Here is a 12,603-nt window from a genome sequence, read left to right as displayed (position 1 = left end):
AATTACTATGTGTTAATTTGGAAAATGTAATAAGCTAAACCTCATATAAAAGCAATCACTATGTACTGTAAAAATCTGAAAAAAATCATGGAAAAATATAAATTGTACCATGTAGGGCAACTTTCCACTAGAATTCCCAAGAAATGTATTACACTTAGCTTGTTGCTTTATTTACTAATTGGATTTTTTTAAAACAATAATAATAACCCTAATACTTATGTTGCTATAAAGTTCTACTGAACTATAGCTTGAAGAAAGATAAAATACCACTCCAATTATCCAGGTCATGTATTCAATGCCTCACTGTGCTAGCAGCTCTGATTTTCAGAACTTCAAGTTATGTCTGAGAACTAGAAACATTCAGAACATTTTTTTTTCCCAAATAAATGAACATACCACCAGTATGAATACTTAGTGCTATTCAGCTACTTACAAAGATCTGGGCTGAGTTTTTGTAAAAATCATTGCAATTAAGTGCTAAAAGCTGGGTGAAACTAATTCCCAAAGGAAAACTGAGGGCTGGTAAGAAAAAAACAGGAATGAAGAGGATGGCAGTAGGAATGGTTGTTTTTGTTTTGTAGCCTTGGGAGAGAAAAATGAAGCTGTGCCTAAAGAAAATCCACACAAGGCAGACCTGACTTCTGACTAACATTGCAATGTTTATAGAAGGGGAGGGGGCTGAGCTGTGAGCAAATCTCTAACATGTACTGTTCAAGCATGTGGGTGTGTTCTGTTAAATATTGAGAATCTTTGACAAACTGCAGGAGGTGGACGTGTATAAAATCCCAGCCTGTTCAATGTATGTGAGCATCTTCCAGTGAGCAATGAGGCAAAATTGCCATGCATTTCCAACCCAATCATCAAAGCTTTTTTGCACTCTTAGGGCCAGGATGGCATGACTCCTTTTCTCTGGAAGTGTAAGCTGAGAGAATAGAACATAGCAGATGTGTCTCATATATGTTGGTACACAAGTCAGGCAGGAATGTAAGAAACCAATTTTGTAAGAATACTGAAGAAAATATGAGTAATTTTCATCATGAGTGTATCAAAAGTGACCAATGTTACCAAAATCATGAAGTGCACATTGACATCTTTCAGAAAAGTTCAGGTTTTTCAAGATTAGTAAATTATTGCTGCATATACAGAACCTAAAACTTTAACTAGATTTCAGGATATATTATTTAGTATTTAAATGAACCAATATTTTTCTCCCACAAAACAATTTTTTCTCCTATTAAACAAAACATCATTTTCCATGATCGACTTTCCATTCATAGTAAGACAGCATTGAACATAGAATAATTCTTGCGTATTTTTTTCTTGGAGGAATTTTGCATTATTGTTAACCTAATAAAACAAATCCGTGGCTTTGGCATATTTGATTTTATACTAGAGCATTTACATTGTTTAGGGAAAAAAGCTCTCTTTTAACTAATTTGTAAAAAATAAATTATGCAATACGAATGTATAGTTAATGTTTTTGTTTGCTTTTTTTATTCATGTGAGTGATAATGTGTCATTACATACTCGATATTTGCCAGCTTGATAATAGCTTTAGACAAAAGCATTGGCCACAGTTCAAATTCATAAGTTGTAGCTGGAAGCAATAGATTGTTATCTTCATCAAAAGGCAAAAAATCATCAATTGTTATCTTTCTCCAGCAACCCTAAAAATAAGATGAAAGAAATGTAATACCATCAATGGCTTACAGACTTTTCTCTCGTAAATGATTGCACATGGCTGACGTTACTATTTACTGTTTTCCAGTTTTATTTTAGCATCTTACACTGAAAGACTGAGATACTGAATTTCAATACTACTCTGGCTGAATATTTTAGCTTATTGCTTTATGTAGCATAATCACAGCACACCCATGTCTATATCAATATTGTCTTTCTTTATGAGGTCTTGTGAACAAAGTCTTGGGAGTCCCTTACTGCATAATGCAGTAAATTGAGGTGTTTCAAGTGGCAGAACCAAAACATTATACAACCATGGATAAGCTTGGACATAATCAAATAACTTAATATAGTCAAAATACAAATTCTCCAAATATAACTTTAGTAACTATTGCTTATCTTGATATATCCTCACTGATCTTACACTTCCAATTCTCATATTATTCCTCCTCCTAATTAATTTCTTGATCAACAAGAAACCACAGAGAAATAAGCCAGATGAAAAAGGATAAATACTGTATGGTTACTGAACATGTATATCTATATTGAACATATCTATCCTGAACATATAAAAAATACATTTTTGTGCATGTGTGTATACATACAGAATGTTTCTCCCCAAAATTCATGTGTTGAAATCCTAATGCCCAAAGTGATAGAATTAGGTAAAAAGGAGGGTAAAGCCCTCATGAATGGGATTTGTGCCCTTTTAAGAAGTTGAAGAAACCAAAGTTTTCCTCTTCCACCATATAAGTTTATGGCAAGAAAATGGCCAGCCATTTATGAACCAGAGAGCAGGGCTTTGCCAGACACCAAATTTACAGTGCCTTGATCTTGCACTTCCCAGACTCCAGAAATATAAAAAATAAATTTTTTTGTTTATAAGACACCAGTCTATGGTATTCTGGTATAGTAGCCTTAGTTGTTACAAGACGAATATTATTAAGATTATATATACATATATATATTCTTAATATTATATATATATATAAAATTATATATATTTATATAATTACATATAATTATATAATTATATATTTATTATATTTTATAATATAATCACATACTTATATAATTATATAAACATATGACGTTAATAATAAGATTATTATGATCCATATTATTAAGATTATATATAATTATCAAGATATATATTATTAAGATTAAGATATATATTATATACATTATAACATATATATTTATGTGTAATATATAACATTATTAAGTTATACATATATTATATATAAGAAGATTGTGGGATGAAGTCTTATTATCTGGGTAGCAAACAAAAGTGGCCGACCAGAATAGTACATCAGAGGCTTTATAAACTAAGTTGGCATTTGAGACACAGCCAATAAATGTGAGCCAGGATGTGCCTTCTGAATCTAAACATGTTGACTACTTGCTAAAATATAAAACTAATTAGCAATCAGAGTTGTAAAACATAACACTACAAATATTCAGGAAACTGTATAAAATTACCTATCATACCAAAACCCAGAAAAGTCTCGATTTCAATGGGAAAATATAATCAACAGACCACAAAACCAAAATGACAAAGAAATTAGAATTATTAAATAGGAAATCTACAGCAATTCTCATAAAAATGTTCCAACAAGCAATTATGAACACTCTTGAAACAAATTCAAAAATAGAAACTCTCAGCAAAGAAATGGAAGATATAAAGGCATAAAAATAGAAATTTTAGTCTTAAAATTAAACTAAAAAGCAACTCTCAGTTGATGAAATCAATAGCAGAATGCAGATAGCATAGAAAATAGTAAACTGGGCATTAGATCAATAGAAATTATGAATAACAGGAAAATATAGTATCAACAATCATGTAAGGCTCAGGGACCTATGTGGATAATGCAAAAAGATATAATATTCATGTCATTGTTGTCACTGAAAAAAAGAAAAAAAAGAGAGTGGGGCTAAAAATATAGTTGAAGGAATAATGGCTGAAAACTCTCCCAAATTGTCATAGGACATAAACCTACAAATTCAAGGAACTCAGACTAAACCATATAGGATAAACTCAAAGAATTCTACAGCCAGACAGATCAAATTCCAACTTCTTAAAAGTTAAGACAAAAGAAAAAAAGCTTGAAAGCCAGCAGCAAGAAAAGAACCGTTAGAGGGGAAGGACAGATTGCTCACCAGGAGCCAGAGAGGCCAGAATAATAATTCTGGCTGGCCTGCAGGATAATTCTGGAAGGCTGGAAAATTAATAGCACACTAAATATCAAATGCTGGAAGAAAATTGCTGCTAACCCAGGATCATATCACTAGGGAAAATATTCTTTAGGAATAAGAGTAAAATAAACACATTCTCAGACAAAGGAAAGATAATTTGTCATCATCAGACTGACTCAAAAGGAATGGCGAAAGAAAATTTTTCAGAAATAAAAAGAAAGGAGAATGAAAGGAAAAATGGAACATCAAGAATGAGAAAGCAAAAGGAAAAATTTTACATGCCAGTTAAAATATTTACTTAAAATTAAAAAATAAAAAATGAACATATGACTAAATGTGGTACTCTTCAAGTTTTTTATATTGTGTTTGAATTTAAAAGCAAAATTTATGATGAGGTTTTCAATATATGCACAGGAAATGTTTAAGAAAACTATATCAGTGGTTGGGTGTGGTGGCTCACACCTGTAATCCCAACACTTTGGGAGGCTGAGACAGGAAGATCACTTGAGGTCAGGAGTTCAAGACCAGCCTGCACAACATAGTGAGACCTTGTCTCTACAAAAGATAAAATTAGTCAGGTGTGATGATGGCGTGCCTGTAGTGCTGGCTAGTTGGGAGGCTGAGGCAGGAGGATCACTGGATCCCAGGTGTGGAGGCTGCAGTGAGCTGTAATTGTGCCACTACACTCCAGCCTGAGCGACAGAGTCAGACCCTGTCTCCAAAAAAAAAAAAAAAAAAAAAAGAAAAGGAAAAAAAAAAGTAAAGGAAAAAAAGAAAAGAAAGCTATATTGTAAGAGGAGGAATATAAAGGAGACTAATTGGTGGTAAAGTATTTGTATTCCAATTTAAGTGATAAAATGCTGATACTAGTTGACTGTGATAAGCTATGCAAGTATATTTTAATTCATAGAGTGAAGTGATTTGCTTGAAAGCACTATAGGTCAATCAAAATGGAATTCTAAGGAATGCCCAAGAAACATACAGGAGTAAAGGAAAGGGGATTAAGAATGCAATAAGTACGAAGTAACACACACAAAATAAGAAAGGTAACAAAGAATAAACAAAGAATAAAATCACAGACTTCAATTCCAATTACATCAAATATAAATGTTCTATACAGTCAAATTAAAATACAAGACTAACTTGAATATACTTATCAAAAATTAAGAATTTGCAAATATTTTGATGGAATAATTCCATATGGTAGAAATCCCAGAAAAAGAAGTCCATACAAATGGGCAAAGACTATACATAAAGATGAAATTTTACAGCATTGTTTGTTTTGGTAAAACACTGGTCCTAACCTAAAGGTTTACCAATATCAAATTAGCAATATATATTATATTGACATATCTCACACAATGGAATACAAAGTAGATCAATATATATTAGCATAGAAAATGCCTATGTGTAGGGAAAAGAATAGTTTACAGAATAATACATTTCTATGACCCTATTGTTATAAATTATGTACAATAGTTTTATATTTTATGTATTTTATTATGTACAATAGTTTTATGTATGTTTATAAGAATAGAAGAAAGCTTAGGAGGATATACATAAATCATTTGCTGTGATTAAATATGGTAAAATTACAGGGAACTTTCACTGCATACTTTGAACATTTTAACAGTATTTGAATTTCCTTTTTTAAAAGCATGTATAATATTACAAATAATGAAATAAAGCATTTCCGTTTTGGAACAAAGTAATTGAATGATAGAAAAATAATTTTGTCATAGTTTATATCTTGCAAACATTGTTCCTCAAATTTAATGAACAAAAATGTCACTGGATGAGAGAGTTTACTTATAATGCAGGATTGCAGGCTCTACCCTGGAAATTCAAACTCATGAGGTCTGGAGTGGGGCACGGGAAGTAGATGTTTAAGAAGTACAACAGCTAGTTTGACGTTGGGGGGTTTCTGTACCCCAAAGTTAGGAAACTCTGAATTCTAGAATAACATTGTGGTTAAGCAGTATAAGGCTCAATCAGAAATAAAGCAAATGCATTTTTATATAAACATATTGATGGCAACTGGGAAAAATTATTGGTCCTAATGTGTGTGTTTTCTCTGTTTATCAGAGGCAAATGAAAGCACAGAGACACTCAGAGAAAAGCTGCCATCAGCAATAAATATTTCAAGCGGAGAGCAACGGCTAACCTGCTTCTTTCGGAGACCCAAAGGAATTCTGCCATTGGAAGGCACTTGACGAGATGATATGTGTCCCAGCATTAGTATCGTCATTCCCAGGTGAAAGACTGGAGAGAGCTGCTCTGTGTCATAACCCCGTTCTTAATGCTGCTCAATAAATTTCTATCTGGCTGAGGTCAAAGAACCTTGATGCAATTTACTTAGAATCCAAACTGGAAATAATAAAAATACTTTCATACAAAAAATGATAACCTGGTGGAAAATCAGAATTTTAAATGTCATGCCGAGAGGCTCTGAGAGTTTGGTTTGCCTCAAAGAAGTGATAAAGGTAAATGCTTTACAGGACAAAGTGAATGAGGGAGAAGAATATTTGTGATAAGGCAGAGAAGAAAAATCAATTTCCAATAAGAAAAAGGTAAGAAAGCTTTAAGAAACTAAAGAAGAAAAACAGTGAGAAGAAGGCTCATCATGTCTCACAAGATGGGAAACGGGAAAGAAAATAAATATAGGCTATAAGATGAATCTGTAGTGTATTGTACTGAATCAAGAAGTAGAAGTAATAATGCATATTTTATAAACATGTTTCCCAAATACTTGCAGAGAGAAGCAAATGACAGACATGTACAAATGCTGAACTAGAATTGGAAGAGAAAAAAATCAAAATCAAATTGAGTGTGTCTGGAAAGGGAAGAAAGGAAAAACCAACCACATAGGATTTTCATGTAAGAAAGAATTGACTCTAACTTCTTACTAATGTTAATATGTACACAGATATTGACTCAGCCCTATCAGCTGGGGATCAGGTAGAAAGAAATAAAAGTTTCTGCCCCAAGCCTAGAGATAACAGATTCCACTAATCAGAAAACCAGGCAGCTGCCTCTCTATCACATGCCTACCAAAATAATTCGTAGGGAACAGGTATGTCAGTGCTTACAGCATCCTCTATAGGCATTCCTCTGATGAGACCACTGAGGAAACAGAGGGAGCCAGTGGAGCTGAGGTCCAGTCTCTACCACATCGTTCCTTAAAGGGCTAAATTATCTAGAGATGGGCTAAATGACTGGACCAGACTGAGATTTCCAAAGTGGGCTCAATACATTTTTAAAGAAATTTCTGAACCAAGTGGAGTTGAGCTTGTGAATAATCAGTATGATTAAGGAGAAATAAGTCACATTTTCTTTGCAAAATGGAAAGTGATGTTAATGAATGTTAACTCCTGTGCAGGAGCAAATTCAAAAACCAAGGAGGGATGTCAGGAAGCAGAAAGAAAGAATGAGAAATAAGTCAACAGGGTTGGTTCAATGTTTTAAAATACTTCATAGTTTTGGCCTTCCTCCAACAGGGTTGGTTCAATGTTTTAAAATACTTCATAGTTTTGACCTTCCTCTCACCTCAAGTTTAGACAAATGTGGGACAGGAACCCAGGCATTTTACCTCCTCACTTTTCGTCTGCGTACCTTCTTTCTATACTCCCTCAACACTATCCACTAGATTTTTCACCTTTTTAATACCACACCCTTCTGCATGCTCGCTCCTCTGTACAGATTTAAAACTCTAAAGTCTAGTCTAGAAAATAGTCCTCTTGATTGGTAAATAAATAAGATAAAGTAACTTAGAAAGTTATTTTCTCTTCTAACAAAATTTCAAGGCCAACTGTCTTGCTGTGAATGTTTAAAAAACAAAAATCTAATTTTGGATATTAGAAGCTATATTACCTTTTTCCCTTTTCCCTTCCCATTGTAATTATCCTAATAATTTCTCATTATTGGCCCTTCAACATTCCCCATCCCAGGAAGATAGATGGCTCAGGCCTATGAAAGAAGAAGTTACATTTTCATAAATATATAATGGAATTATTAACTTTTAATACTTTCCCATTCCTTTAAATATTCAAGGAGAACATTCTTTTCCAGTGACAAGGGCCAAGAAAAACCCAAAGGAGTTTGATATGATCTAGCACTGCTAATTTAGTGTGAGTCTGCTTTGCCATATTTTTAATGCGTTTTGGATCCTCTGTTTGTACTTCCTGCTATTCTATTTGCTTTCCTTTTAGGCAGAGGTAACATCTTCCTGTCTCAGAGTAAGATTTATTCACATGAAAACAAATCTCAAGTTCAGGACAAAGAACTGATGCGATCAAGCCCCTCAGCTACAGCAAAAGCCAGAAGAGGACTGGACCATGGGCTAGCACTGCCTCCTGCCCATGATCCTGACACCACATCAGAGAAGAAAGAGGAAGGCGGAAGCCCCGTGCATCCACCTGCCTGCCCCACTCGCCTCAGCATGAGAGTGCAGGGGCAGCGGCAGGACCAGCATCTACAAGGAGTGGCCGTACCTCAGTGGTCTAGGCAGAACCCATTTAAAGTGCCCATGGGACTGGCATCACAGGAGAAGCAACTATGTTTCTCATTAATCACAAATTACATATGCAGGACAGTTTCTCTCTGTAGCTACACAACTGATAGCCTATAAAAACTGCATTATCTTGTACTAGCCTAAGTAATGGTGTGCAAGGCAACCTTCCTTTCTTCCTTTCTTCCCTCTCTTTGTGTTTCTTTCTTTTGTTTTTTTGGAGTTTCGCTCTTGTTGCCCAGGCTGGAGTGCAATGGTGTGAACTTAACTCACTCAACCTCTGCCTCCTGGGTTCAAGCAATTCTCCCACCTCAGCCTCTGGAGTAGGTGGGATTACAGGCACCCACCACCATACCGGGCTAATTTTTTGTCTTTTTAGTAGCAACAGCGTTTCACCATGTTGCCCAGGCTGGTCGCGAACTCCTGATCTCAGGTGATCCACCCGCCTTGGCCTTTGCCTCGCAAAGTGCTGAGATTACAGGCATGAGCCACCATGCCAGGCCAAGTATATTTCAATATGAAAGACTCATGAATTTTTATGCACATGAAAATGAACTTACCATCCAGTAAAGTTTCACAACATACTTTCCATAGCTATTGAACAAAGGCATATGACCCTTCACAGCCTTGCACAGAGAGTATATGTGTTCCCAGGGCTTCCAGGGGAGAAGAGGAGGTTCCCCTGAAGTCCTCTTAAAATAATTGCTCAAAATTCCTCCATTGAAGATCTTCCACACTGCGTAGATTTCACTGATAATCCATCTCATCAGCTAGAGATAAAAAACATTAGTGTTAATTGGTTATTTTTCAGTTGTAGGTACTGTAATTTAGGGAGAAATACAGTAAAAAAATCCACTTCCAAGAATGATATTAAATTATGCATGTAATGTATTCCATACTTTCATTTCTGATCTACAGAATAAAATTATAGGTCATGCTTTTGTTTTCGGAAAATACAGTCACAATACAAACTAAAATGTCTCATACTAAACATACTCAGCTAAGAAAGCTGTCTGCTGAATTAAACTGGGTGATTTGGCATCGACTTCTATTTGACACTGACATTTATATCAGTGGTGTGTGTGTGTGTGAGAGAGAGAAAGCTTCTGATAATTGTGACAAATGAGTGAGCTACTCCTTTGTAAATGATAGATATTTCAGAAGGATATTATCTCTTGTATGTCAAAAGGACAAATTAGAGAAGGAATGAGATATGAAAGAATTAAAATGGGGTAGACACATAAATATACTGTAAAGCCCATATTTCATGGGTTGATCTGTAGCTGTTGAAATGCTCTAAGTAGAACGTCCCCTTGCAGTGTTTTTAACAGGCAGCAAGGCCCAGTGGGTCGATGGACTTAAGAGTGGAAACAGAGACCAGGATTTGAATCTGCTTTCAGATCTTCACAGCCTTCTGCTGTTGGGAAAGTTGCTTCCACCTCTCTAAGTTGCAATTCCTCATCTGTAGAATGTAGATAATAGTAGCTATTTTTCAGCATTTTTTTTGTGAGGACTAGAAACAGTATGTAAGAAATCTCTAGGTCACATTGGGTGTTCAATAAAGCCATTGTTACCTCAGTAGTATCTGATTTTCTGAAACATTCATCTCATGTTTAACTGCCTGGTTTATGAGGAAATTAAATATTTAATATTGACCTTGTAAGATTTATGTTTCTCTTAATTTGAGTTATCTAGGAAATTCTTAATGTTTGGTAAAGTAGAAAAAGACAAAGCAGATATCCTCCTGTATATCTGGAAAATTTATTGTAGAATATTTTATACTTGCCTTCCCTTGAAAAATGAAAAGCTAAAGTCTAAGTGGGATTAGGATTCATAAAATACGTGTATTTTATGCTATAAAATAAAAAGATTTAGAGATAATTTTATACTAATATGTATAACTGGTTGAAGAAATACAAATATTTTGATTTTAATGTTGGTCAAGATATTGAAGATAAGAAAAAGTATTTTAATCAATATTGACTATGCCCCACTCCTCTGAGTCTTAGGAGAAAATAATTTTTAAAAGTTCTTGTTTCTGATTTAATTAACTTAGAGGAGTGGAACAGGCCTGCTTGTGATGGATAAAACCCAACCCAACATGGGGTGGGGAGGTGGGGAGATGAGTTCCCACAGGAAGTAGGACAGTTGTGCTGAAAACCTTGCTGGTTTGGAAGAGGTATTGCAATCCAAGTACACCCCAATTTCCCTTGCACTATCACATCATACATCATCACTGTACCCTCCTCTTGACGTGGCATAGGGCAAGATGGGCAGCCGCTTCATGTCCATTGCTGGTCATGTGGATCCCAAGGGGAAAAGCCCAGAGGGAGAGAATACAGCTACTTTGAGACCAGGAGCAGGAGAACAGAGGCTCAGTAAAGTCAGTTAAAGAGACTTCATTTCCCTTTTGAATGTTGGTGTGTAAAATACTGTTACCTTAAGTGAAATAAGCCAAACAAAGACAAATAACTGCATGATTTCACATATATGTGGAATCTAAAAATACAAAAGTCTGAGAAACAGATAGAGAAGTAGTGGTTACCAGGGTCTGGAAGGAGGGGGATATGGGGAGATGTTGGTAAGGGGTACAAAGTTTTACTTCTGAAAGATAAGTTATGGAGATCTACTTGCAACGATGCAGCTGTAGTTAACAATCTTGTATTGTATACCTGAAATTTGCTCAGAGAATAGATTTTCAGTGTTCTTAACACACATATATACACACACACAATAATACACAATAGTAACTGACACACACAATAATAACTGAGTTGATGATTATGTTGATTAGCTTAATTGTGATGAATATTTAACAATGTATATCAAATCATCAAGTTGTATACCTTAAATATATACAATTTTTGGCCAGGAACAGGGGCTGATGCTTGTAATCCCAGCACTTTCGGAGGCCGTGTGGGAAGATTGCTTGAGCCCAGGAGTTCAAGACCAGCCTGGGCAATGTGGTGCGATCTCATCTCTACCAAAAAATTTAAAATTAGCTGGGGATGATGGCACATCCCTGTAGTCCCAGCTACAAGGAATCTGAGGTGGGAGGATTATTTTTAGCCCGGGAGGTTGAGACTGCACTGAGCTGTGTTCACACCACTGCACTCTAGCCTGAGCAATAGAGCAAGACTGTCTCAAACCAAATATATACATAATATTATGTATATATTATATATATATAATACCAAAACTTAAAGGTGAGCAAGGGCGAGTTGAAATTGACTGTCTGGGAATGGTTTAAGCAGTACTGGAAGGCATTTCATAATGAGACTTTAGTTTATATTTCTGTACATACCTCACTGCAGAGTAAATGTTCATTTGCTGAAAATAAGTCAAACATGATTTCATTTTTCACAACTACTGGAGTCTGAAAAAAATATATATGTATATATTACTTCATAAGAAAAATAATAAAGTAATTTAATGAAACAGTTTTAATCCATTTATGCCTGAGGTTGCAATTTTTTGAATTTTTGCAATCAGACCTTGGCAATGACCTTGAGCAGTAGGATATAAATAACTCCCACATGCTTAGCGTTCCAATAATGGAACACTAGGCATAAATCGATTGGTGCTGGAAATAGGTCACCCTGATTTCAGTTCTCACAACCAGAGAAATAAGAAATAAACACATTATTCCTTAACATCCACCCTCCATGCTCCAATAGGCTCCAGTGTGTGTTGTTCTCTTCTATGTGTCCATGTATTCTCATCATTGAGCTCCCACTTATAAGTGAGAACATGTGATACTTGGTTTTCCATTCCTTATGCAGATAAACTTAGCATGAATAGACACACAAACTGAGAGATTAAAAAGTACTTTAAAACAGTGGCCCCCAATGTTTTTGGCACCAGGGACCTGTCGAGTGGAAGACAATATTTCCAAGAACCAAGGAGTCGAGAGTGGTTGGGGATGATTCAAGCACATTACTTTTATTGTGCACTTAATTCTACTGTTATTCCATTGTAATATGTAATGAAATAATTATACAACTCACCATAATGTAGCATCAGTGGTTGTTTTCCTGCAAATAGATGGTCCCATCTTGGGATGACTGGAGACAGTGACAGATCATTAGGCATTAGATTCTCATAAGGAGCATGCAACCTAGATTCCTCATATGCACACGCAGTTCACAGTAAGTTTCACACTGTTATGAGAATCTAATGCTGCTGCTCTGACAGGAGGCAGAGCTCAGGTGATAATGCAA

General features: G+C 35.3%; 1 protein-coding gene across 2 annotated transcripts in view; it reads right to left on the bottom strand.

Moving 5' to 3' along the window:
- The window catches only part of ADGB (androglobin), a 198,346-nt gene that overhangs the window by 151,566 nt on the left and 34,177 nt on the right, over window positions 1-12,603 (bottom strand). For both annotated transcript variants that reach the window (XM_030809809.1, XM_003255848.2), the window contains exons 4-6: window positions 11,688-11,759; window positions 8,944-9,153; window positions 1,528-1,667 (exon numbers count right to left, since the gene is read on the bottom strand). In XM_030809809.1, the coding sequence (XP_030665669.1) occupies window positions 1,528-1,667; window positions 8,944-9,153; window positions 11,688-11,759 (422 nt within the window). The remainder of the gene's footprint in view (window positions 1-1,527; window positions 1,668-8,943; window positions 9,154-11,687; window positions 11,760-12,603) is intronic.

This window comes from Nomascus leucogenys, chromosome 3 (genome assembly GCF_006542625.1).
Source record: "Nomascus leucogenys isolate Asia chromosome 3, Asia_NLE_v1, whole genome shotgun sequence".
Lineage (NCBI taxonomy): Eukaryota > Metazoa > Chordata > Mammalia > Primates > Hylobatidae > Nomascus > Nomascus leucogenys.
The sequence above is the reverse complement of the archived record's forward strand: the minus strand, read 5'-3'. Positions and strand labels throughout refer to the sequence as shown.